The 24970-nt window shown below is 46.9% G+C and overlaps 2 protein-coding genes and 1 long non-coding RNA gene across 8 annotated transcripts in view; 1 reads left to right on the top strand and 2 right to left on the bottom strand.

Moving 5' to 3' along the window:
• Window positions 1-393: 393 nt before the first annotated feature.
• On the bottom strand, window positions 394-23349 carry LOC133495386 (zinc finger protein 281-like). Of its 6 annotated transcripts, none has more exons than XM_061809972.1 (11): window positions 23208-23349; window positions 22890-23102; window positions 21357-21478; window positions 13041-13205; window positions 12023-12343; window positions 7972-8487; window positions 7777-7890; window positions 6564-6686; window positions 5073-5166; window positions 4868-4986; window positions 394-4142 (listed from the first exon to the last, which is right to left on the bottom strand). In XM_061809972.1, the coding sequence occupies exons 6-11, from the start codon at window positions 8416-8418 to the stop codon at window positions 2511-2513; spliced, it is 2529 nt and encodes an 842-aa protein (XP_061665956.1). In that variant the 5' UTR covers window positions 8419-8487; window positions 12023-12343; window positions 13041-13205; window positions 21357-21478; window positions 22890-23102; window positions 23208-23349; the 3' UTR covers window positions 394-2510. The 6 variants fall into 6 exon arrangements, with proteins under 6 accessions (XP_061665956.1, XP_061665959.1, XP_061665957.1 ...); XM_061809975.1 differs by having other exon boundaries at window positions 12027-12343; XM_061809973.1 differs by having other exon boundaries at window positions 23018-23102.
• Window positions 14483-24898, top strand: LOC133495387 (G protein-activated inward rectifier potassium channel 1-like). The gene is made up of 3 exons (XM_061809976.1): window positions 14483-15527; window positions 23300-23516; window positions 24246-24898. The coding sequence occupies exons 1-3, from the start codon at window positions 14859-14861 to the stop codon at window positions 24896-24898; spliced, it is 1539 nt and encodes a 512-aa protein (XP_061665960.1). The 5' UTR covers window positions 14483-14858.
• Window positions 24653-24970, bottom strand: part of LOC133495389 (uncharacterized) — a 28913-nt gene continuing 28595 nt past the window's right edge. Inside the window, exon 5 of the long non-coding RNA XR_009793556.1 lies at window positions 24653-24784. This is a non-coding gene — a long non-coding RNA (uncharacterized LOC133495389). The remainder of the gene's footprint in view (window positions 24785-24970) is intronic.

The following is a 24970-nucleotide window of genomic DNA, read 5'->3' as shown; positions in this document are numbered from 1 at the left end:
CCTCACCCGCACCGGGCGCGGCGCCGACTGGTGGAACCGGGCCGCGGATGAAAGGGAAACGGCAGACAGGCGAACGAGGCCGAAAGTGTTCCTGCTTCACTCTTGAGAACGTGGGCGGGCTCCGCCTGCCGTCCGTGCGTCTGCGTGAAAGACGACAAAAGCTTTATAAACATGTCATACACTCCAACTCGCTTCGCTTCACTTTCATCGGCGCACTTTTTGTCAAATGCATCAAACCTACTCATATCATGTAAAAAAAAAAAAAAAATATATATATATATATATATATATATATATATAAAAACCCAAAGTTTTTGTGGAACATCACGTTTTTTTTTTTTTTTTTTTTACAGAAAGTCTGGCGCTCCGCTTTTCTTTCGTAACAAAGAGGTTTTTATTGGCTTCTCTAATCCGGTCATCATCTCAATAACAGGTACAGCCCGGGAAATCATGTCACGAGGGTCTAGTACTAATCAGACAAAGGAAAGGGGAGGCTTCTGCTACGACATTTGGTATTGAGGTGACAAGTCAGGAAACAAAAAAGCCATTAAAATCATGCATACTTAAAAAAAAAACATTTTTAGCGTTTTTGTACATTTTTTTGTAAACAATATCCTTCTAGCGTTCATATCAAAAACACATTATGGCAAGTAACAAAAATAAGGGATATACCATGAGAGAAAAAAAAAAAAAAGTCCTACGAGGCATCTAGAATGCAACACTGCTTGGCATGGATGTTTTTACATTAAAAAAAAAAATACATATTTCCATTTTGACAAGTCACTTGCTCTATCATTGTAAACACAGGCGGTGTAAAAAATGATGATACAATAAGTCGAACCTATTCTACAAATATTTTCCACTACATACAACGAAACGCGTGTCCCTGCTTTTATACGCTTTTTGTGATATGAGGTATATTTAGTCAATCTTATCGTCTTTTTTTCTCTCCATTTCCGTTAAAAGCATAGTGTGTTTGGAGGGAAGCGGCTGGTCGGTCAAGTTTTTTTTTGTCCCCCCGCCCCTTTGCAGCTTCAGAGTCCCAGAAAAACAGTTTGGGAGGGGGGAAAAGAGGGGGTTTTTTGGGGAGGGGGGCTGGTGAGGTTCGCAGGAAATCGACTAAATTAAATATCAACCCTGGCTGCCGGGATAGAGAGAATGGCTTCGACCACGGAAGACAAAGAAGGCCATTTGTTCAATTCCTGCTGCATATTCAGGAGGTGTGTTGTATAAATTAACTGCTACAAAGGTGTGTGGCGACTAATGGAGAATAAATACAATTTAAAAATAGAGAGCGAGAGGGGGGGAGAAAGAGAAAGAGAGAGAGAGAGAGAGAGAGAGAGAGAGAGAGAGAGAGAGAGAGAGACCGTTCCAGCATGTCAGCCGAGCTCTGGAGAAACACTTAAATACAAAGAGCTACTCTCAAAATAGTGTATCACAAAAAATTATGGCAAATCCTCTTTTTACATCACCACCCGACAAACCACAAGAAAAACTCTGTCGCGCCCCTTCTGGCAAAAAATAATAATAATAATAATAATAAAAAAAAAAAACAAAAAAAAAAACGTATCGTCCCCACCCTCCCGAAACCCTTGTTCACAGTTTTCTCCTTTTAAAATAAGCAATATTATCGTAAAAAGTACAAATTGAACGGGTTATTGTTTCTGATGATATGTTTGGGGAAGAAAGAAAAAAAAAGTGCTAGTTTGAGTCCATGGACAAAAACCAAAAAAATAAAACAAGTGTTTGCTCGCCGTCCGTTGTGTTCTGAGTCCAACGTGTTTGAATTGGGTTTCTTTTCTACAGGCTGGCTTCACATTGACATGCAACAGTACCGTCGTTTGGACTAAAACACGCAGGAGAGCACAAACGTAACCATGACTAGTAACATGTCAATAAAATGCACCCCCCCCAAAAAAAAAAATCTTTGTAGTTCACCTGTCACAAGTACACCTGTAAAAACTGTGCTAATTGCATCTCATAATACAAAGTCTTATTTCACAATTTTGCCTATTTCCTGAGTTAATACATTTCTTGTAACAGACAATATATAGTTTTTTTTGTGTTTTTTTTTTTGCCATTTGAATTCTGGGCTTTCCCTGCCAAAAGTGTGTGTTTTTTATTTTTTTTTTGTAATTATCAACATTATTACTTTACAACAGTATGATGATTGGTAAAATACAACGGTTCTGAAAGTAATAAATGCAAGTTCATCTCTACCCTCAAAATATTTTAAATTATATTTAAATCTACGGTTTATACTCATGAAAAAAAAAAAATCACTACTTTTTCCCAACGAAAGGTAAGCGACTAAATACAAAGAATTTTAAAAAAATTGCATTTGAGGCCATGTAAGACCCTCCCTGGTCATTTTGCATCATTTAATGGCAGTGTTTAAAATAAAAATTTAAAAATAATAATTTTGCTACAAGAACAAAATTGGGATGAGTTGGGAAGGCGTCGGAAGGACAAGAACCACCCCAACCAACCGGGTTCACCTCGTTTGACCCTTATCTGAAACTTTGGCTTGTCGGGGTTTTTGATCCTGTACTCACTGGCTCGCTGACGTCAGCTAACAAGCTGCTATACCCTGAGAATTCTGAAACCGGAGTCCGTATTCTGTGGTCTACCTCCGCCCCGGGGTCGCTGCCGTAGCTAAGAGGGGTGCGGCGCCCGGACTTGAACTGGGAGCCGAAGGCCTGGGCGAAATTCTCAATCTGGTATGTGGTGGATTCTTTCGGGGGGTTCAAAGGGGACAGGTCTGAATAGCTTGAACCGTTGGCGGGGGCGGCACTGCCCCCGGCCTTGGCTTGTTGCCCCTTGGAGCTTTCCGCCTGGGCGGTCAGATCCTGGGGAGGTAGGTTGAAGGCTCCGGGGGAGTGCTGCTTCTCCAGCTGCTCCGTCAGCTCCTGAGATGGCGTTAGCTGCTGGTGGCTGGCTGGCTCCAAAGTCAGGTGGAAGCCTGACTGGGAGGGCGAACCCACCAGCATGCCGTAGTGGGACTTGGATGAGGTGGACGAGGTGGTCGAGGAGGGGGCGGCGATGGGCAGCGGTGAAGAAACGGCGGGGGGGTAGCCGCAATCCAGCGGCGACGTGCTGTAGACGTGCTTGTCGGAAAACAGGGGCCCCGTGGGACTCGAGCTGCTGGACAGGAGCGGGAACGGCCCGGTGGCGCCCAGGCTGGGGAAGGGCCCGCTGTGGCTGGTGCGCTCCAGGGCCTGCAAGAGGAACTTGGAGTACTCGCTCATCACCGCCGTTTTGTCGCCCCCGTTGGCCGCGTCGTCCTCCAGCTCGGGGGTGACGGGCGCAGCCGGCTGGAGGTCCACGTGGTGCGGGTGGTCAGACAGGTCAAAAGCCACGTCGTGGTGGTGGTGGGGCCCCTCCGGCTTATGGCTGTAGTGCTCCAGCAGGCTCTGCAGGACCTCGTCCGGAATGCCCGACTTGTCGTGCTTGAGTTCCAGAGGGGAGGTGTCCAGCATGGTCAGCGTGGGTTCGGGCCCCAGGGACACCTGGATGACGCTGCCTCCCTGCGACGCCATGTGGAGGGCGCCCGCCCCGTAGTCGTTGTTGACGGCGTGGAGGTATCGCCGCTTTTTTACAAACTGCATCGCGTCGTCGTAGTTGCTGCTGGTGGCGGGACCCTGCTTGTTGCTCCCGCCTCCCTGGAGCAGACCCATGTTGTCGAGCCCGATGGCGTCCACGTGATCCATGGTGCCAGCTTTCTGGCCCAAGAGTTTTTGTCCGTCGGCGCTGTCTTCTAAAGAATGGAGGACTTTATCCAGCCCTTTGCGGCCCACTTTTTTAAAGACCAATTTGGGAGAGCGCCCCTGCATGGCGGAACCGGAGGGCTGCTCCATGCTGTAGTCCTGCAGGCCCATCGCCGCAGTAGACGAGGTCGCCATGGACGACGATGCCATGGACGCGGCGGCCGCGCTCTTCTTTCTCTTGCGCTCGCCGCCCTCGGCGTTTTTGGACTTTGCCCGCTTGCGTCCGGAGGTGGTCGCATTTCCCTGAGTGAGTGAATAGCTGCCTTGGGCCAGCTCGGCATCACTGAGCTCCAGCATGTTTGGGTCCAGACCCTTCTTTATGGCTTCACCGCAAGTCCGCTTGTGCTTCAGTAACCGGTCTGTTCTTGAGAAAAACTAGGAGGGGGAGAGAGAGAGAGAGAGAGAGAGAGAGAGAGAGAGAGAGAGAGAGACCAAACCGATGAGACACAGTGACCCTAATAATCGCTGACTGTATTAACGCCATATCAATATTTAAAGGGGAATTCCACTGGTTTGCATTAATGTATCCAATAGGTCATGTAATATGTACTCTATTTTGACAATGCCATGTTAAATCCGCTCTCATTTTTATGAATGTATGGAAGTATTCCTCCGTCTTCCCAATCAACCGATACTGCTATTTCTTTATCAGATGAGGATAAATCTGAGAAATCAGCGCTGGGTATAATGGTGTCCCGTGTCATCGAGCGTTTGGAACCTTATCTAACACGTCACGTCCGCGCACGTAGGTCATGTGACTCGCGAAAATGGCGGCGCCCCTGAAAATTCGGAATTGGCGACGAAAATCTAAACACTATTAAATGAGTGAGGATTTAACATCACATTATCAAAAGAGAGTACATATTACATGACCTATTGAATACATTGCTAATGCAAACCACCGGAATTCCGCTTTAATCTCTTTTGGGGTACTGAACCTGTGGCGTCAATGAGTTATTGACTTTATCATGACCTTGCTAGTGCTTGTCAAAGAACGTGGACAGGCCATATGTGGTCGGCCGTCCAATATAACACCCAGAACCGACCTTGGGAGTTGAAATGAAAAGGGCAGAAAACCTCCAAAATGCAATCCGCCCTACCTGTTGGCATGTATCGCATCGATACGGCTTCTCGCCGCTGTGCGTCCGTTTGTGCCGCTCCATGTGATACTTCTGGATGAACCGCATGTTGCACTGGTCGCAGCTGAATGGCTTCTCCCCTGGAACAAACAGCCGCGATGCGATTGGGAATTTATACTGACGTTTGTGTGAAGACAAAGACAAACAAAAAAAATGGACAACTTACCACTGTGGATCTTTTCATGCCGCTGGAGCAGGTACTTCTGAATGAAGCTCATGTTACACTGACTGCACCGAAAAGGCCTCTCACCTGTGCGATCAAGAGTACAACCGTCGCCCCGACACATTAATTATTGCGTTTCAGTTGAAGCCCGCACAGATTCAGGGATTAAAAAAAAAAACAATTGGGACGGATAAATGGACTTCGTCAAGAGAAATTGACCCCTCCGTACAGGGCACTTAACCACGCCCCCTGAAGTGACGTCACGCCACGTGCGCTGACGTAAGACAAACAGTAAAAATGGCAAATACAATACAATACATTCTGAACTGAGACAGACTCCATGCTTCTCATTTCATTCAAATCAACGATATATTATAGATTCTAAATACAATACATTCTTAACTGAGAGAGACGCCATGCTTCTGATTTCATTCAATCATTCACACGTAGCAATGTTATGCTACCGCAGAACGTCTCATTCATTTATACGAGACGTGTATTAAAAATCAAATTTAGGGCATATCTTCGTGCAAACACAGTCTGGTTAAGCTTCGGCCGCGAGCCAGCAAGAAATCAATACGTTTGTGCAGTCCGATCATCGCTAAATATCGCTCAACAAAGACTAAGTGTGGCAATCGTTCACACGCAGCAGTGTTATGCTAGCGAAGAACTTCGAATTCATTTATACGAGACGTGTATTAAAAATCAAATTTAGGGCATATCTTCGTGCAAACACAGTCTGGTTAAGCTTCGGCCGCGAGCCAGCAAGAAATCAATACGTTTGTGCAGTCCGATCATCGCTAAATATCGCTCAACAAAGACTAAGTGTGGCAATCGTTCACACGCAGCAGTGTTATGCTAGCGAAGAACTTCGAATTCATTTATACGAGACGTGTATTAAAAATCAAATTTAGGGCATACCTTCGTGCAAACATATGTGTTCCGGTTGATATTAGATGGATTTAGTTGATGATGCGGTCTTCCACAAAGTTTGATCCATCGAAGGCATTTTTCGTACCGGGTCTTCGGTTTTGGAAAGGGTACGAATCGAACTAGCCATCAACTAGCCTTTCAGGATACATGTCGTCACTATTACAAAGTCCGTGACTACACCTCTTAACCATATCTATTGTTAAATAACCCAAATACGCGATAAAACGCTAACTAAACCTATACTGGACCATTCAATGTTGTCAGAGAAAATGGCGGGAGCAAAAACGGGCTTTGGTCTATGCAGATCTCTGGCCTCTGATTGGTCAGTGACGCGGATTGCGCAATATCCACGGAGGGGTCAATTCCGGGCAAAGACGATGACTCATACGTCCAGAACCACATGAGCAATCGATGAATCACCCCCAGCAGTCTCCCCTCGAGGACACGGCGTAAAAGCGAGATAACGCATTGCTCCCTGATGGTACACACACCGCGCTGTCGTTCCTTTGTCTCCGGAGGTTTTTGGAGCAGAAAAACAGGAAGCAGTGAAAGCTTCTCACCTGTGTGTATGAGCACATGTCTGCGCAAGTGATAGGAGCTGCGGAAGGCAGCGTTACAGTGCTCGCAGATATGTGGCTTGGAGTTGGGCGACAGGCAGGCTCCATCCGCGTCTAACATCATGGCCTAGAAGGAAAGCAGCGACACTGAGCTTTGCAACTATTGAATACGCTGATTGTTTGCCCGCTAAAAAGCGCAGTTCAAGGCTAACTTTGAGATTCCAGTCTTAAATTGACCCTTTTAAGAGAACCCCATTCCTAATCTTTTATCGCCTTATCATATTTACACATGAAATTTATAAACTTCTTTTGAATCCGAGATCGAGTGCATTGGGATTTTACAAACATTGTTCATATTTGGTCACACAAAAATGCTATTTCAATGTTATCATTTCAAATTTTCACAAAATGCGGCACGGTGGACAAGCTGGTAAAGCGTTGGCCTCACAGTTCTGAGGACCCGGGTTCAATCATGGCCCCGCCTGTGTTTAGTTTGCATGTTCTCCCCGGGCACTCCGGTTTCCTCCCACATCCCAAAATCATGCAACATTTGGACGCTCTAAATTGCCCCTCGGTGTGATTGTGACTGTCTCTGTGTGCCCTGCAATTGGCTGGCGACCAGTTCAGGGTGTGCCCCGCCTCCTGCCCGTTGACAGCTGGGATAGGCTCCAGCACTTCCCGCGACCCTCGTGAGGACAAGCGGCAAAGAAAATGGATGGGTGGATGGATTTCCACAAGAATCACAGACGTCGACGCGGTTGATTTGCCTCTGCGGGCCGCATAAAATCATGCGGCGGGCAGGATCTGGCCCCTGGGCCTCGAGTTTGACACCTGTGGTTCACACGTTAATTTTACGTCATGATAGGATTTCTTAACAGTGTTTAAAAAAAAGATGCATTATTCTATGAATAAACAACTGTGCTGCGTTTTGGGATTGTTTTTTTTTCAAGAAGAAAACAATCAAATGTAAAATAAAATCCGCAGACGATTGAACCCGCAGCTGTAAGCGGCGATCCACTGCGTCACACCGTTGATTGTGTATGTTTTTATATTCACTTTTATTTTGCTTTTTGTCTGCTCCTGGGTCAGCGTTGCAAATCTACATGACCTTACATGGGTACAGGCTTAAAGACATTTAAAAAAAAGGTTTTGTTCATACTGCTTTACATGTTCACTCAGGCAGGCAATTCCAGCAGCATTATCTAAGCGTGACGCACCTTTCCGGCGTCGTTGCGTTTCCTTCGGGCTTTGCCTCCCTGTCCGTCCCCGTTGGTCCTCCTCCCTCTTTTACCCGAGGAATCTTTTGGCTCTTTACCCGATCGCCCAGACATCTGGGGGGGAAACACACGAGTCTTATCAGTCTTAAAGCGGCAGAGAGGTTCACCGTGTTCGGATTTCCACTTCAAACTCACCGGTTCTCCGAGGGAGCGCACGTTGCTGTGGCTGAGGTCGTGCAGGAGCATGTTGTGATGATTTTGGTGGTGGTTGCCGTAAGACATGTCCGGCATGTCGTCGCCGCTCTTCCCCGCGCCGGCGCAGCTCATCGGCACGGCGCCGCCGCCGCCGTAGAGAGGCATGCGATAATCCAGCTCGCTTAGCCGCTCCTGCTTGATGCCCATGCTGTGGAGGAAGCCGCCCGCGTTGGCCAGACTGGCGCTCTGGTGGTCCGGGGGCGAGTCGCGCTCCTTCTTGAGGATCATCTCCTGCGGGAGCTCACCCATGACCGACTGCGACGTCAGCCGCGTGAAGCTGGTGACGGGCGGCAGGTGGCTGAACATGAGCATGCCAGGTGCAAAATTGGGGTCCATGCCGCCGTTGCGCAGAAACTCATTGCCGAGCTTGTCTTGGATAATACTCATGGTGGTGGTTTTGCTGTGTGCGGGCGCGGGCCAGGCCAGTAACTCTAAATGGGAATGTGGGAGAACACCCTGAAAAAGAGCAGAGACACAAACACTTCATAAAATGACTGCAGTGCCTCGACGACGACGGTTGAATGCCTTCAAGCGTTTGAAAACTGGACATGTCGGAGACTGAACTGCCATAACCTCTAATACCGGTGCGACGGTCGACGCAGTGCTAGCAAACTTAATGAAAATTAATACTACGAACATTCTCTGAGTCAATTTACATCAAATAGAAGCTTACATCAAAGATACGTTTCTTTAAACAGACATGTGATTTGACTGAATGCAAAAAGACGATCAAAGGATAATCACCAATTTTAACGTGCAAGTTTTATAAATTGTATTATGAATGAAATATATCGAGCACGTCGATAAATAAATGCTATTCTGTTTTCAAAATGTGCATAATACAATCGTTCATTATTTAGGTGCATATCTTTACCCCCAAAAATGACAAATTCAACTAAGTAAACATCTAAACTGAATTCAGATTTGCATCATGGCATGCAAGCGCCCTTTCATAGCGTGTTTATCACATTTTAATTTCTTGTTTTGGTAAATGATTGAAACGCGCAAATTTGTCAACAATTATTAACGTCAAGTACATAAAACAGACGTTTTTACAACTAATTGCTTCTGAACTCTCACCGTCTGCAACTGGGGTTGCTTGTTGGCCTTGGGTTGACATCTTAATATCCCAGCCATGGAAAAGTTCGTTTTTGGGAACGATTTCTCGTTCCATCCAATCCCGCCGGAACTTATTTTTGACACATATATCAGTTTCTTTCACTCGAGAGGCGTCTTTCCTCTCGAGCGCCCCCATTGTGTTTACTTGCTAATGGCCCCATAAACTGCCTCGTATATGACAAGCATTGGTCAGGAGGAACACATTGGACCAATCAACAGACAAGTATCTAATCTTCCACCTCGCTTGCAAAAGTCGGACCGGGATATGAACGAGTATGGATTCTGGCATGGGTTATGGTCGGAATATTGCAGAAAAACTTGGGATTTTTTTTTTTTTTTTAAATGCAATTTAAAAAGATGGAATCCTGCCTATAAATGCAAAAATCACATGTCTGTTAAAACCAACGTGTCACGCTTTTAAATAGAGGGCGCAAAACTGTGGCTTCTGGTAATTCTAGTTCGAGGAAGAATCGTGGCTATTACGGACCCCTCCAAACTCATTTAGGTCACCAATATGGCAACATTTTGGTGACTCGACCCGAGCGAGAAATAGTGAACGAGACTCAAGACTGTTTGCTTTAAGAGTTAAAAAAAAATCTTAAATTCACAGGATTTTCAAAGACAAAAACTCAGAATTAATCGAAATAGGGCAGAGAAGTAAACACAGGGATATTCTAGCAAATTATAGCAATTGCTGCTTCATTGTATAAACAGTAGTACAGATAAATGTTTTCCCACACAGTAGCCCATTAATTACTTAATTGGATTTACTGGGAATAAGTGACTGGAAGCTTTCAAACATATTTACCTTGCACTTTTATCATCTAGTTTAGCATAAAAAAAAGGGTTAAATGCCTTTACAGATGTACGGCGACAGACATAGCACATTAAGTACTACTGGAGGTGAAAATTTGTACATCTGTCCGAACATCTGCCTGGAATTTAATATAAATTATACAGTTTTTTCTTTTTTTAATGGAGCGGGCTGAATTTTTTGTTTTTTCAACACTCTTTGCACCTTCGTCGATGAAAAGTAAAACTGTACTGTATACTGTATTTATGAGTTCAACAAGAATAATTAGTTGTTAAGATTTTTCCACAGCAATATTGGACAAATAGAGAGTTGATAAACCTTTTATAGCAGTCTAGAGATTTGTCTACAAGTCAATCTAAAATGTGCACGCTTTTCCACCTTGGCCCATCAAATGTGAAAGCAAATAAGGATGAAAGCAAAACTAATACATAGTTGGTTTATTTCCCTTCGCAGATGAGTGAACGATCTTGTTAAATTTCTTGTAAAAATGTAGAGAGGACGTCATAACACAAATTAAAGCATTTTATAACATCCCAGCTGTCTCTTTGCATCCCACAAGTAACCCACAGCTTGAATGTAAAACTTTTGAGGATGTTACTGTTGTTTTTGACACTGTTCCATTATTTGCGCACTCATTTGCCCCTTGGCCCATCAAATGTTAATGCAAATACGTGACTCCAATACTCGGTAATAACTGATTTCTTTTTTCCAACGATTAACGAAGAACCTGGTCGAATGCTTAAATGGAAGCAATGTAATCTTTAGAAAAAGTCTAGACGTGTGTCTTACAAATCAGTCCATAATATGCACACTTGCATCTATTTTTAATGAAGCCACATGTAATACCCTTGAGCCTTAAGATATCATTTCTGAGTGTATTAGTGCTCCTTTTCAAACACCCCTTAACATCTTGGCCGATGAAATGTTGACGCAAACAGAAATTATGACTGCAACGCTCCTAATTATTCGGTTGGTTGGATTTGCCTAAACAAATGCTATTTAGGTCAAACGCGTCTTGACATTTGAGCAATTGAACTAGGACACAGACACACACACACTCGTGACTAAAGCAAGCTCTCGACGGTTTCGACGACTTATTTGCGAGCCCCAAACGGGGCCGGCGACCATTTGGCGAGGCGACACACATTCAACACCAAGCAGATGAGCTTTTGTCATCCATAATAGTTAGCCAGCTAGTTAGCTTAGCAGCACCACACGCCACAATGAGCCCAACGACGCGCCGTCGACTTTGCACTGAAAACCCTCGAGAAAATCTCGACAAAAAGCACCGCACGCCGTTTCTAAAAAGTTTTATTTTACGCCGGGGCTTGTTAAATGAGCAGAAAAGTTCGCTTTATGGAGTCTAAGAATGGGGGTGACATATTGCCATGTCGCTAGCGCATCTATTGGCTATTTAAAAATGGGTAAGACACCAATGGCGATAATTACGCTTTTAATACACATTTGTCTAAACCCTGAACGTTTCTTTTAAAATTATCAAACATTAAGTTTGCCGGAAATTTGCTGCGGGAGGTGTGAATAGCTCTTTTTCTGCCCCCCCCCCCTTCTCTAAATCTTTGGCGACGCTCGGAAATTCAATCTGGCTGGCTGGCGCTCCGTTTATTGATAGCTAACTTTAGCCGTAATTACGAGCGGATAACGATTACCGAGTGTGCGTGCGGCTGGCAGGAAAAAAAGGAAAAGGGGGGTGAAAAAACCGTTCCCGGGGCTATTTCGGTTCCACGTCGGCTCCGGCTCCAATGACCTAGCACGGGCAGCCGCAGCTAAATAAAAACCAAGCTACGAGCTTTCCGCGCAGCTGTGTTTATAACAATCAAACTAGCCGTGAGCTAGTTAGCTGGTTGCTAACTTGCTAACCTGCTAAGCTAGCTTCGAGTAAAAAAAAAAAAAAAAAAGAAAAAAAGCCGCATTACGGCCCGTGCATCCCAAACAATGATGCTGCCTTTCGGCGCATCTCGAACCCGGCGATGCGTCGCGTCTATCTCGACCGAACCCGACCGAACCGACACCCGCTGGCCGAATTGGGTTCGCGCTCACCTACACATGACCGCAGACGGCTCGGAAGGTGCCCGTGGTGCCTCCGTATTCGCAGCTTTGGACGTTTTATTGCCAAAACATTGTTCTCCGGCGGCCGCTGCTTTCTTCCATCTTGTCTTGGCGCGGGGGATTATGGGTGCGGGCTGGCGGACGGGTCGTGAGAGGAGACAGCCGCCCACGACCGCAACCGCGTTGGCCAGCCAGAGCGCAGCGCAGCACGGCACAGCTTAGCGCGGGGCAGTCAGCCGGGCGGGGGTGATGGGGCGGAGGAGGCACATCATCGTGACGATCATGACGACGACGGAGGTCGCTGACCCGCTCCTGTGCATTTTCATTGCGCATAATCATTGTACTAAATACTGTAGTATGGAAACGTTCTCGCGTCTTGTACTTGAGTGGGCGTACAGATACTTGTGTGTATGAAATACTCTGGGAAAAGCAGAAGTACCGATCCTTTTAAAGTCCTACTTAAATGAGAAAGCACCCACAGTGACCTGTACCAATGTACAAAATTCGAAAATAAGCGGCAGACGGTAGAACAATGGGCACAACAACCGCTAGTGCCAGGATCACATCAGTGGTTGAAAAATCCATCCATTCATTTCTTTGCCGCTTATCCTCACATGGGTCACGGGGAGTGCCGGAGCCTATCCCAGCTGTCAACGGGCAGGAGGCGGGGTACACCCTGAACTGGTCACCGGCCAATCGCAGAGCACATAAAAGACAAACAGCCACAATCACACCTACGGGCAATTTAGAGTGTCCAATTAATGTTGCATGTTTTTGGGATGTGGGAGGGGGGGGTGCCCAGGGGAAACCCACGCAAGCGCGGGGAGAACATGCAAACTCCACACAGGCGGGGTTCGGGATTGAACCAGGGACCTCAGAACTACGAGGCCAACGCTTGACCAGCTGAGCAACCGTGTCGCCGATATTAGTCATTTTCTGAAAAATATGTCTGGAAGTAATGTTACATTGTCTGCGTACAAATGTTGCGGTTCCATTTGTGTACAAATACCTGTTGCGTAAAGGTAACTGTTGCATGTTTTTTTGGGGGATGTGGAAGAAAACCCACGCAGCCACGGGGAGAACATCCAAGCTCTACACAGGCGGGGTCCGGAATTGAATCCTGGTCCTCAGAACTGTGAGGCCAACGCAATATCAGCTGATCCACCGTGCCGCCCTGCTTGAAAAACAAACAAAGCAAATTAAATTTCTGGGAACTGAGGACTAAAACGCAGGACAGATAATATTCAGAATCAATAAATAGACATCGTTGTTTTGACAAATATTGAAATGTTACATGACGTTGTTCCCATTGGCTATAATCGGCACTCTGCTTGTTATTTTATTACAAAATAAGTCAGTTTCTGTCCCTCGGGGTACGATGTAAAGGTAAATACACAGCGTAGGGCTAACTGTTGTATTTCTTCGGAATCAGATTTATTTTAATTTAATTTCTTGACGTTATCAACGTCACTAGCGAAGGTCGGAGCTGTCAACATAACGAATAAGTGTGCTCTCGCAAGTAGTGAGGATTGGGTCTTCTACATGAAGGCAACCAATAAGAGGAAAGGGGGCGGTCGTGGCTAAATAAGGACAAAGCGGACACGAGACTGGGTCAAACAGAAGGAGCCGTCACAGGGGAATTTTTCTGAACACGAGTATGACAAATGTTGGCACGGTGGCGTCAACTGGTAAAGAGTCGGCCTCACAGTTCTGAGGTCCTGGGTTCAATCCCGTAAGCCGCCTATGTGGAGTTTGCATGATCTCCCCGTGCTTTCGTGGGTTTCCTACGGGCACTCCTGTTTCCTCCCACGTCCCGAAAACATGCAACATTAATTGGACACTCTAAATTGCCCGTAGGTGTGACTGTTGTCTGTCTCAATATGCCCTGTGATTGGTTGGCGGGTGTACCCATTTGACAGCTGGGATAGGCTCCAGCACTCCTGCGACCCTTATGAGGATAAGCGGCGAAGAAAATGGATGGATGGTATAAGAAACCAAGGTGTGAAATTGACACTTTAATACAAAATCCACGTTCGAGTGTCACTCAGTGGAGGTCTAAAAAGGCCAAATATGGCACCTTTTAAACATCCATGAGACGGTCGCTCACAGAGGATGGAGAATTCATATTTTCCTCGACTATAGCAAGAAAAAAACATTCATATGGAGATTCCATCTGGGAATGCGGCGTCGAATCAGAGTCCTGCTCATTTTTATTCATGGCATCGTACAGAAGCACAAAAGTAAATTCTGCTTATCTCGAGGTAGTACAAGTGACACTAATGTAGGCCCCGAGGATCCATATTGGACTCCAAGGTCGCTATTTTCCATTTTTTTTTTCCGAACTTGATCGTCTAGTGTTGCCCCACCCACAGGATGTGACACAACCCCCGTGGAAACGTGATGGCACACTTCGCCATCAGACTTTGCTTCCCCTGCAGCAACACTAGGGGGAAGTAAAAAGCTTTCAGGAGACACACGGCAAACCTACTGTTGTGCATCAGGTATGCGTGTGCAATATTTATTTACTGTCATCAATATTTAGGGACGCAACTCGAGTGGACAATTAACAACGGAAGACGCCACGCAAGGAAAGTTGCCACTCGTGTCCGAGGACTGAGTGTGTGTGTGTGCAGAATCCGCAGGCACTTTTTGCAGTTTTTGCACCCCCAGTTTCGGAGCATGCGAGCGTCGGGCTGGATGCGCGCTGCTCTCGCGGTGGAGGTGGGGTGGCCGCGCGGGTGGGGGCGCGCGGGGCAGCCAACTTGCGCCAACAACATCAACAACTATTGAGCGCTCGAAAGAAAGGAGCGAGCGATCCGCAAAAGCCATGGCGGCCATCCGCAGGAAACTGGGCGAGGACTACCAGGTGGTGAACACCAGCCGGGGCGCGACTTTCTGCGCGCCGGCCAAGAGGAAACGCCAGCGCTTCGTGGAGAAAAACGGCCGCTGCAACGTGCAGCACGGCAACCTGGGCGGCGAGACCAGCCGCTACATCTCGGACCTGTTCACCACGCTGGTGGACCTCAAGTGGCGCTGGAACCTGCTCATCTTCATCCTCACCTACACGGTGGCCTGGCTGGTGATGGCGTCCATGTGGTGGCTCATCGCCTACGTCCGCGGCGACCTGAGCCGCGGCGGCCACGACGAGTCCTACACGCCGTGCGTGGCCAACGTGTACAACTTCCCGTCCGCCTTCCTCTTCTTCATCGAGACCGAGGCCACCATCGGCTACGGCACCCGCTACATCACCGAGAAGTGCCCCGAGGGCATCATCCTCTTCCTTTTCCAGTCGCTGCTGGGCTCCATCGTGGACGCCTTCCTGATCGGCTGCATGTTCATCAAGATGTCGCAGCCCAAGAAGCGCGCCGAGACGCTCATGTTCAGCCAGGACGCCGTCGTCTCGCAGCGGGACGGCCGGCTGTGCCTCATGTTCAGGGTGGGCAACCTGAGGAACAGCCACATGGTCTCCGCGCAGATCAGGTGCAAGCTTATCAAGGTAAGGACGAGGAAAGCTGCCGCGTGCGCTGCCGGGAATGCAAGACGGAAAATTCTCTACATCCCCCGCGTCCCCAATTTTACCTACAACGTCTGAAAACACAAATCGGTATGCTACTTTATGACTTTTTCTTGTCTGTGCGTGTCTAGAAAGGAGATTCGAGCGCTAGGTGGTGACAGTGAACGTCACACCAAGGAGCAGTTTGGCAAAAAAAAAAATAGGACAAATCTTTTGCTTCAAGCATTTTGTCATTCCCAGTTGAAGTTGACTGTCAAACTAAACATCAAACAAAAATATTAAATGCTTTGCATTGAACCAAACCGCATGAATTTGTCATGCAAAAGGTGGGTTTGATTTTAATGCTAACATAAACATAAAACATCTTAAATCATCTGTCATCAAAAGTTGCAACATTTAACCTGTTCATCAAGGGATTTGAACACAAATGCTTCTGCAGCACATGTAGACATACAATATAACAATACTCATATACATATGTTCTTTATCCTGTGTGAAAAATGACTGATATTCCTACGGCTTGCCGAGTTTAGAAAAGGCTGTTTTGGTCGTACATTCATTTTGTAAGTTTTATACCGAGCCCCGTGGGGGACTGACGAATATATTTAAACTGGGCGGCACGGTGGGTCAGGTGGTACAGCAGTTCCGAGGTCCCAGGTTCAATCCCGGGCCCGCCTGTTTGTAGTTCTCATCTTCTCCCCGTGCCTGCGTGGGTTTCCTCCGGGCGGTCCGGTTTCTTCCCACATCCCAAAAAACATGCAACATTAATTGGACACTCTAAATTGCCCCTAGGTGTGATTGTGAGAGCGGCTGTTTGTCTTCATGTGCCCTGCGATTGGCTGGCGACCGGTTCAGGGTGTACTCTGCCTCCTGCCCGTTGACAGCTCGGATAGGCTCCGGCACTCCCCGCGACCCTTGTGAGGATGAGCGGCTAAGAAAATGAATGGATGGAAATTTAAACCGTTTGATTAAAAAATACATTACAGTATGTTTTTTCAAATGAATAAAACATTGTGTTATTTTGATGGAATTTAACTTAACACTATTTACATGAATAAAACCATTTCATCACTGCACCAAATTATCAAAACTGGTATTATACTACATATAATTGTTATCCTATAGTTTTACTTGACCACTTACTGTAAGTATACGTCTTTACATATGAACTTGAATCGGCGCTTCCTACATTTACTTGTCAGTTTTCCCACAGTCATCTCGACTTGTACTCGGGTCCAGAGTGTGAATACTTTAACCACCTCCAGAAATGACTCATTACGGTTTATGAGCACTTTCTACAGGGGCCCGCGATGGATTTCCATTTGTCTCCAGAACCGAATTGTTGACCCCCGAGGAGCGGCGTGATTAACACGGCGCATCCATCGCGTTACGCAATCAAAAAATGCGGCCAGTCGATAAAAGCGCATGTTGAATGGAAAAAAAATCCATCTGTGCATTTTCTAAAACACTTCTTCTCGTCAGGGTCGCGGTCTCAGCTACAGTCTTCGGTGTACCTTACGGGCCGGCGAACCCGCAGAGTTCACGGATACTCCACCGGAGCAGAGGTTCAAACTCTGAACCTCAGGACTGCGAGGCGGCCTGCTCAGCCGCAACTTTGGTTCGGAAAATTCAATTAGCGACGGCGCATTCTCACACGGGTGCTTTCGCGAAGTGCCATCTCGCGTCCCGCCGGGGGTCGTCACGCTCTGTCCTGCTGCAGTCAGCGGAAAAAGCTCTCAACGGGTCGTAATTCCCGAGTTCAGGCCGTCTCGACACGTCCTCGGCTCAGATGGATGCCCCCCCCCCCCCAACCCCGGGGGGGATAATGTAGGTTGTGGGACTGTACGTGCGGTGATTAAAGCCGCAATTGTGCCAATTCGCGTACTTAATGGACCTTGGTTATCTTTATAGTCACTCTTGCTCGACGTCTGGAAATCTGCAACCCGAATCGCTGACGTTACTTTGCCCCGTTGTCACTCTTCACTTCGCAGCCGCTAACTGCGGTTTCTCCCACGAGGCAGCGTTTAAGATTGACGTTGGGTCATTTTAGCCCCGCGCGTCTTTCGGCCTTTGCGCGCTCAGAATAACAAGCTTTTCCCGTCAAACTGGCCTTTTTTTTCCCCCTCGCAGTCCAAACATTTGCAGATAAGTGAGCGCCGACGCCGCTTTGTTGTGACTCGGAGAGTTAGTCGCTGCCCCCCCAACCCCGGTTGGAGCAGCGTGATGATGTCAAGTGACAGTTTCGCCCGCCGGGGAAAGTCAGAAAGAAGTCAGTGAGGGTATCCACTAGCTGAATTTCAGTTCAGGAGCTCTACGCACACAAACTATAAATCCTCATGATTGTGATTCTAATACATGATAATGATATCAACATCAGTATATTAAGAGAGATGAGAAACATCTTTACACAGATTGAAGTGTGACATGTACCGTAATTTCCGGCCTACAAGCCGCAATTTTTTTTCCACGCGCTTTCAACCCAGCGGCTTTATGCGGTGATGTAGCGCTAGCGTTAGCGCAGCGCTAGCGATAGTGCAGCGCTAGCGTTAGCGCGGCGCTAGTGTTAAACTCTTTCTGTGTACTCAGGCTTATAACCAGGTGCGCTCTGTAGGCCGGCGTGGTGCTATGGATGTCTCAGAAATACGAATACATATGTGTATATCTGTTTTATCAAGTTTTGTTTTAAGGCTAAGTTATAACATATATTAGCTCCTTCTATGAAGAAGAAGGGGAACTATGAGACCGGGGAATTTCCCAGTAAGCGTCTACTACGTACCCAGAGTTCCCCTGTTAGTAACGCATGCGCATTCATCACAAGGAGACTTTTCAGCACGGGGGAGCGCTCAGACCGTCACACCGGGAATTACGGTACGTTTGTCTCGAATCTTGAGCTCTGTGCTGTCGGAGATGTTATTCGTAACGTTGAAATGCGAATCAATATTGAATCATTAAATGTGCGTCACGAACACAGGAAGAGTCTAGAATATGAAGTTTGTGTTTGATTGAGCCCCGAATGCTCCATTTGACAGATTAGGGCTACAAGGGTTAAATTTGAATGAACGTAAACATGAGAGGTTGAACCGATTAGGCCACGCGTCGACTGTACGACGCCGCATCGACGCATACATTTTGAAGTTGACTAGCGCAAATCACATTTTCTTAAACTCGTCTTCCAATGGGCAAATTTAAAGAGGACTTTCCCCTTTTCCGTCTGTCCCGCCAAACAAGGCAGCAGCATCTTCACATGTACAAAAACAAGCGAGTTTGCGGGCGCGAATCGCGGTCAATCTCGCTAGATTTGGCTATTCTGATCGCGGCTAGTTTTAAAATGTGAAACGCATCAGAGCCACGGGACTGGCGGCGAGGAACAAAGGCAATAGTGCGACATCATCCAAATGTTAGGTCCAAACAGCCGACAAAAATTGGACACTAACAAGAAACTTTATTCATCGCAAAAGTACGGGAAAAATTTGGAGCAAAAATGAAAACGGTAGCACGCTAATTGTAAAATATCTGCAATAAATGCGCAAGTTGAATTACAAAAAGACAAACCCGGCGATTGTGGATTGAAGAAAATGCGGCTTCAGGTTCAGAGGTCACTGAGCACAAAAAAATGGAACGCGCACGAGCCCGGTGGAAAGAACAATACGGGCGGTTCATTTCTAGTTTTTCAACACGCGGCTCAAGGTCAGAGACGAGGGGGGCGGGGCGGGACGGGGGGTTGGGGGGGGCATGATGCAATAAATCTAAACTCGTAATAATAACGTGGAGCCGCGCTGTGATCGAGTGGTGTGACTTTAGCGGGCGTCGACGCGGGTTGTAAATCCTTGCGTGGCCTGGATACTTTGGATTTGGCCAAAGAAAAATCACTCCATTACTTTGCCAGTGTGTTCATTATTTACAACTCCTTTTACGCGCGGTTGCAATTGACCCTCATGTCCACGTTTTGCCGAGTTGGTTAACGGTTTCCTCTGCAAAACGCCGCATACGACCGCTGAGAACCATTTTGACCCGAACCCACAATGGATTATATTCAATAGGAAATGATTTCAAATGAATAATATTTTCACATTAAGAATCAGCCATACTTTAGCACAACTGAAGTAAGGTGAGGGATGCGGCTTTATTTCCAATTGCACAAATAATCAATATGTGATTTATTCCTGCATCAATTTCCTGCAAATGTACTGTGACCCAAAGGCTTTCTATTTATTTATTTTTTATTCATGGAAAATATTCACGTCGGACATCCCAATGGCACTACTTGACATACAGCACGTACTATATTACGTTATCAATTGAATAATTCTCTTTCCTGGTTCTACAGAATGCATGTGAACTTAAAAACTTAGCTGCCCGTGAATTATCATTAATGTTAATGCATTAATAAAAAGAAAAAAAATGCGGAAATACTTTGACCCCTGAATGTAAAGTGGTAAAATATGGAAAAATGCGATTTGCATACGCACATATACATACACGAGGGACACGGCCCGGTTCTGCCCACTGTGGATCTCAGGCGGCTCTGAAAAACTCACCTCTTCCAAACACCACTAATAATCTCTACAATCAGTTGCACGCACTTTATTAATTTACATAACCACTACAATTAACACAATGTTCAATCAACACTAATCTGACCGGAACCATCAAAAGCGAGTTATTATGATTATAAAGTAAAAATTTGCCATAAAGCTCTTTAATTGAATTAGAGTGAACTAAATTGGGTAGTGTTCAGTGATAGTAATAATTGATAATAACTTTTGATTTATATAGCACAATTTCAAGGCCCCAAGAACCATTAACATTATGTCATAGGGTAATTAAAGTATAGTGTATGTACACACACACACACACACACGGATGCACAATATAAAAGTAAAGAAATTAATTATACTGAGTGAAATATTTGATCCCAAAAATTTAGGCAGAATTCAGACTCTCACAGGTTGGCTGGCACACAGTTTTCCATCCATCCATTTTCTTTGCCGCTTATCCTCACGAGGGTCACAAGGAGTGCTGGAGCCTATCCGCAGCGGTCAACGGGCAGGAGGCGGAATTACACCCTGAACTGGTTGCCGGCCAATCGCAGGGCACATAGAGACAAACAGCCGCGCACACAATCACACCTAGGGGCAATTTTAGAGTGTCAAATTAATGTTGCATGTTTTTGGGATGTGGGAGGAAACCGGAGTGCCCGGAGAAAACCCACGCAGGCACGGGGACAACATGCAAACTCCACACAGGCGGGTCCCGGGATCGAACCCGGGATCTCAGAACTGTGAGGCTTTCCAACTTCCACCGTTCCACCTAAATTGCCGTTCATTCCAATGTTTCCAAGTGTGAAAATGTTTACAATTTTGCAACTTAACCACCAATTGCCCACAGTTAAGATCTCGGTGCAAGATGTCGCCGTGCAAAGCAAGGAAAGAAACTTCAAAGTCCACATTAGTGACATGCTAATGACCTCGCGGCAAATGGGAGCACAGTTGGCACGGCACGACGTCGGAAAGGACCGACGGTTACCCGAATGCTAATCCGGCGGGATTAGTGTTTAGCTGGAGCCTCAGTGTCGCCAAAGCTCAAGGAAAAACTAAACTAAACATGCAGATTTAATCCTTTGATACGCAGAGATCTCGTGTATTACGCCCAACAAATTTCAAACCGTTCGACTTCCAGCGGTATTTTGTCAGCTTTTTGTTTGGGATTTGGCAATTGGAAAAGTGACGCAAGAACTATGGAATCGTCTTTTGGAATTGTTTTAAGATTTAAATATATATATATATATTTTTTTTCAAAATGGCGGTTCACCTCGAAAACAGGAGGCCCGCCATCGGCGTCGCGACTCTTCTTCTCCGTCGCGAGGCGAGCCAGCGATCTGTGGGCACAGACGTCTTCCTGTGAAATGTCGCACCCTCCTGTCCTCCACGTCACTGTGAATACAAATGACTGTCTGTTAGCCATCTGTGGATGCCGATCCCCCCCCCCCAAAAAAAAAACAAAAAAAAAACATGTTTTTGCATTTGCTGGATTGCATTTTGAGTCAGCATTTAGGTTACGGACAAATGTTAAAAAACTGGTCTTAAAAGTGAAAGTTTTCAACAACTTTATTTTTCAGCAGAAAAAGTTTGGAAAAACTAGCTGGAGTCTATCCCGATATCGTTTAGTGACTTTCTTTGACTTTAACAATGAAAAAAGACAAAAAAACGCACAAGAAAAATGTAAGAAAAAAAATGCATCCTTGCCATCTAGAAGGAATTTTTGTTTGTTGCTGCGATGGCTGCACATTAAATGAAAAGGTTTCTTCAAGAGCCACTTTTATGTAAGTAAATATGTGCCACCAGGATTTGAATTTGAAATGTAAAGTGATCACATTTTTAATAGTTGAATTTCAGTGTAACTTTTCAATGTTAACAATTCCACTGGCTACAATTCGCCGTTTAAAATTCACCGTCTGTGCCACCAGGCAGGGTTACTTCAGGTCAGAACTGAACACCCAGCCAATCGCAGTTGTGCTTTCTTAGTCACGTGACGTCACATACTAAGAAAGTGTAACTGGATTGGCTGGGTGTTCGGTTCTGACCTAACTGGATTGGCTGGGTGTTCGGTTCTGACCTAACTGGATTGGCTGGGTGTTCGGTTCTGACCTGAAGTAACCCTGCCCGGTGGCGCAGACGGTGAATTTTAGACGGCGAATTGCAGCCGGTGTGACGGTCTGAGCGCTCCCCTGTGCTGAAAAGTCTCCTTGTGATGAATGCTCATGTGTTACTAACAGGGGAACTCTGAGTACGTAGCAATCTCCCGGTCTCACAGTTCCCCTTCTTCTACATAGAGGGAGCTAACGTGCGTTATACGCTAACCTGAAAACAAAAGTTGATAAAAAAGATATACACATATTTATTCGTCTTTCTGAGACATCCATAGCAAACATGAACATTTGGAGAAAAGTTGTCCAACGGCAAATGTTGGAAGCATTGATGGGGATGTTTCAGACTGGCCGGAAGTTTACAAAATATACGTGCATGCGCATCACTCACAAAGAGACTTTGCAGCCAGCGGGAGCGCTCAGACCGTCACAGCGGCTGAATTTCAGACAGCGAACTGTAGCCGGTTGAATTGTTAACATTGAAATACAACTATTGAAAATGTGATCACTTTACACTTCAAATTAAAATCCTGTTTCCTGTGGTATTTCAAATTCAAATCCCGGTGGCGCTTATTTCCTTTCATACACTTCCATTTCTTCCCCGCAGCTAGAATTGTTTCTAAATTTGAAGACTTCACCCGATTGGACTTTGTGCGGCGCAAGAAATTGCTTTGTCTTCCCGGCCAAACGAGGCTCACCGAGGACCGCTGCGGAGGTATTTTTAGCAGCAGGTCGCACGAGGGCTGGTCCGAGAGGAGAACTTCATCACCCCCTCCGGACTCCTTTATTGAATAGAGACGCAATGGGAGGCCCGACACTTTCTCACCTCCCGTCCGCCGGCTGCGTCGGTGCAGACGCTCCTGTTCCACCTCTGCTGTGCGGAGCCACATCGATTCACACGCTGGCGAGTTCTGCGCGAGGTGGAAAAATAATTAGAGCGAAAACGCAAATTTTACAAGCAGTTTTTAAGATAACAGCAGTGTCGGTAAGTAATCGCGTTGAAAGGTTTTCATTACTGTGTTTTAGCAGATGATTCAGGTGTCTGTACTTGAATATTTGCCACACGACGTCAAAAACTCAATCCCTCATGGAGCGTTTCCGCCCGCAGTCTCGTCAGACCCCCGAGGGCGAGTTCCTGCCTCTGGATCAGTGCGAGCTGGACGTGGGCTTCGGCACGGGCGCCGACCAGCTCTTCCTGGTGTCGCCGCTCACCATCTGCCACGAGATCAACAGCAAGAGCCCGTTCTTCGACCTTTCCCAACGCTCGCTCGTGAACGAGCAGTTTGAGATCGTCGTCATCCTCGAGGGCATCGTGGAGACAACTGGTTCGAGATCTCTCCTCTTTTGGGGTTTCCCCAAATTGCGGGTCGGCGCCCGAGTGGATCAACCTTTTTTACGTTTTGCCGTGGAGAATAAGACACGGGCGTTCATGGGTTACGATCTGATCTGTATTCAACTCAAATTTTTTATACAACGAGAAGATAATCACTTAAGAGGAAGGTCACCGAGTAGACCTGTAAACGTTGCATGCAGAATGAAGTACATTATTTATATTTACCCGCCAGAGTTATCAGAGTACTGCAACGGGACAGGTCTTGGCTCTAGCAGTGGCCGAGAATTGAACCCCGGCGCCGTCTGCGGTGACTCGCGAGAAGGAAGCGCAATTCTAATCTTGGCCTCGAGCTGATAAAGTTCTGAAAACCTAGTATCTAACTAATAACTAAAGTCTTCCTTTTAATAATTTGTGTGAATTAGCCGCGGGCATTTTTCCTCTCTCATAAATGCAATATTTAAGAGAATGTTTAATGAGTGGTGTTTAATAATGCAGTCGTTAATGGTCGCGTCCATTTCTGTCACGTCTCCCCCCGCCCCCCCCCCCCCCCTTAATCTCTCACTCTCTCGCTTCCCCGAGGCAATTCTCCACTTTTCGTGTCACTCCGTAGCCGTCCATTTTTATTTAATGGTCCAATTTCCCACCCGACATGCTCATGAAGGCCCCCCCAATTTCCCCTGGAAATATTCCACTTCATTCTCGGTTCTCCTCCCTGTGACAGGTATGACGTGTCAGGCTCGGACGTCTTACACGGAAGACGAAGTCTTGTGGGGACATCGGTTCTTGCCCGTCATGTCCCTGGAGGAGGGCTTCTTCAGGGTGGACTACTCTCAGTTTCACAACACCTTCGAGGTGCCCACGCCTCCTTACAGCGTCAAAGAGCAAGAGGAGAAGTCATCGCTGACGTCGCCCAACCCTCTCCCGGCGGCCCCGGTTCCCTCCTCCCCGCCGGTGGGCAACGGCGGCCGAGGGTGCCGCAGGGCAAGGCTCCTCTCGGCCGACAACGTGGAGCCTGCAGAGAGCCAGGCCGCGAGGCTGCCCAGCAAACTGCAGCGCATGAGCTCCACCCGAGAGGAGCAACTGTGGAGGGGGATGAAGACGGCAGTGCCCCTGCCCGGCGGGAAGGCCTCCAGCACGGGTGACCTGCCGCTGAGCATCCAGAGGATCAGGTCCGGCTCCATCCCCGCCGCCCGCCACGGAGGCCGCCCAGAGGAGCGGGTCCAGCTCTTGTCCTTGGACGGGGACGCCGAGGAGGCCGAGCTGGAGAGGCACAGAGCGCCGGCGGCCATTAACACCATCACTGCCGCGACTGCCGGCGCGCGGCCGGAGGACAACTTGCCCCCCAAATTGCGCAGAATGAACGCGGACCGTTAGTTCAGACAAGGACAAACTTTTTCAGTGCATCCAGAAAGTATTCACGTCGCTTCACTTTTTCCACACTTATTC

This window comes from Syngnathoides biaculeatus, chromosome 22 (assembly GCF_019802595.1).
Source record: "Syngnathoides biaculeatus isolate LvHL_M chromosome 22, ASM1980259v1, whole genome shotgun sequence".
Lineage (NCBI taxonomy): Eukaryota > Metazoa > Chordata > Actinopteri > Syngnathiformes > Syngnathidae > Syngnathoides > Syngnathoides biaculeatus.
This window is presented reverse-complemented; position numbering and strand designations above follow the sequence as displayed.

Coding starts and splice junctions, on each gene's coding strand:
- LOC133495387 (XM_061809976.1), top strand. CDS start 14,859: ATGGCGGCCATCCGCAGGAAACTGGGCGAGGACTACCAGGTGGTGAAC. Junction 15,528..23,299: donor TCAGGTGCAAGCTTATCAAG/GTAAGGACGAGG, acceptor TTCCGCCCGCAG/TCTCGTCAGACCCCCGAGGG. Junction 23,517..24,245: donor GGGCATCGTGGAGACAACTG/GTTCGAGATCTC, acceptor TCCCTGTGACAG/GTATGACGTGTCAGGCTCGG.
- LOC133495386 (XM_061809969.1), bottom strand. CDS start 9,168: ATGGCTGGGATATTAAGATGTCAACCCAAGGCCAACAAGCAACCCCAG. Junction 7,891..7,971: donor TGCGCTCCCTCGGAGAACCG/GTGAGTTTGAAG, acceptor TTTCCCCCCCAG/ATGTCTGGGCGATCGGGTAA. Junction 6,687..7,776: donor AACGCAACGACGCCGGAAAG/GTGCGTCACGCT, acceptor CTTTCCTTCTAG/GCCATGATGTTAGACGCGGA.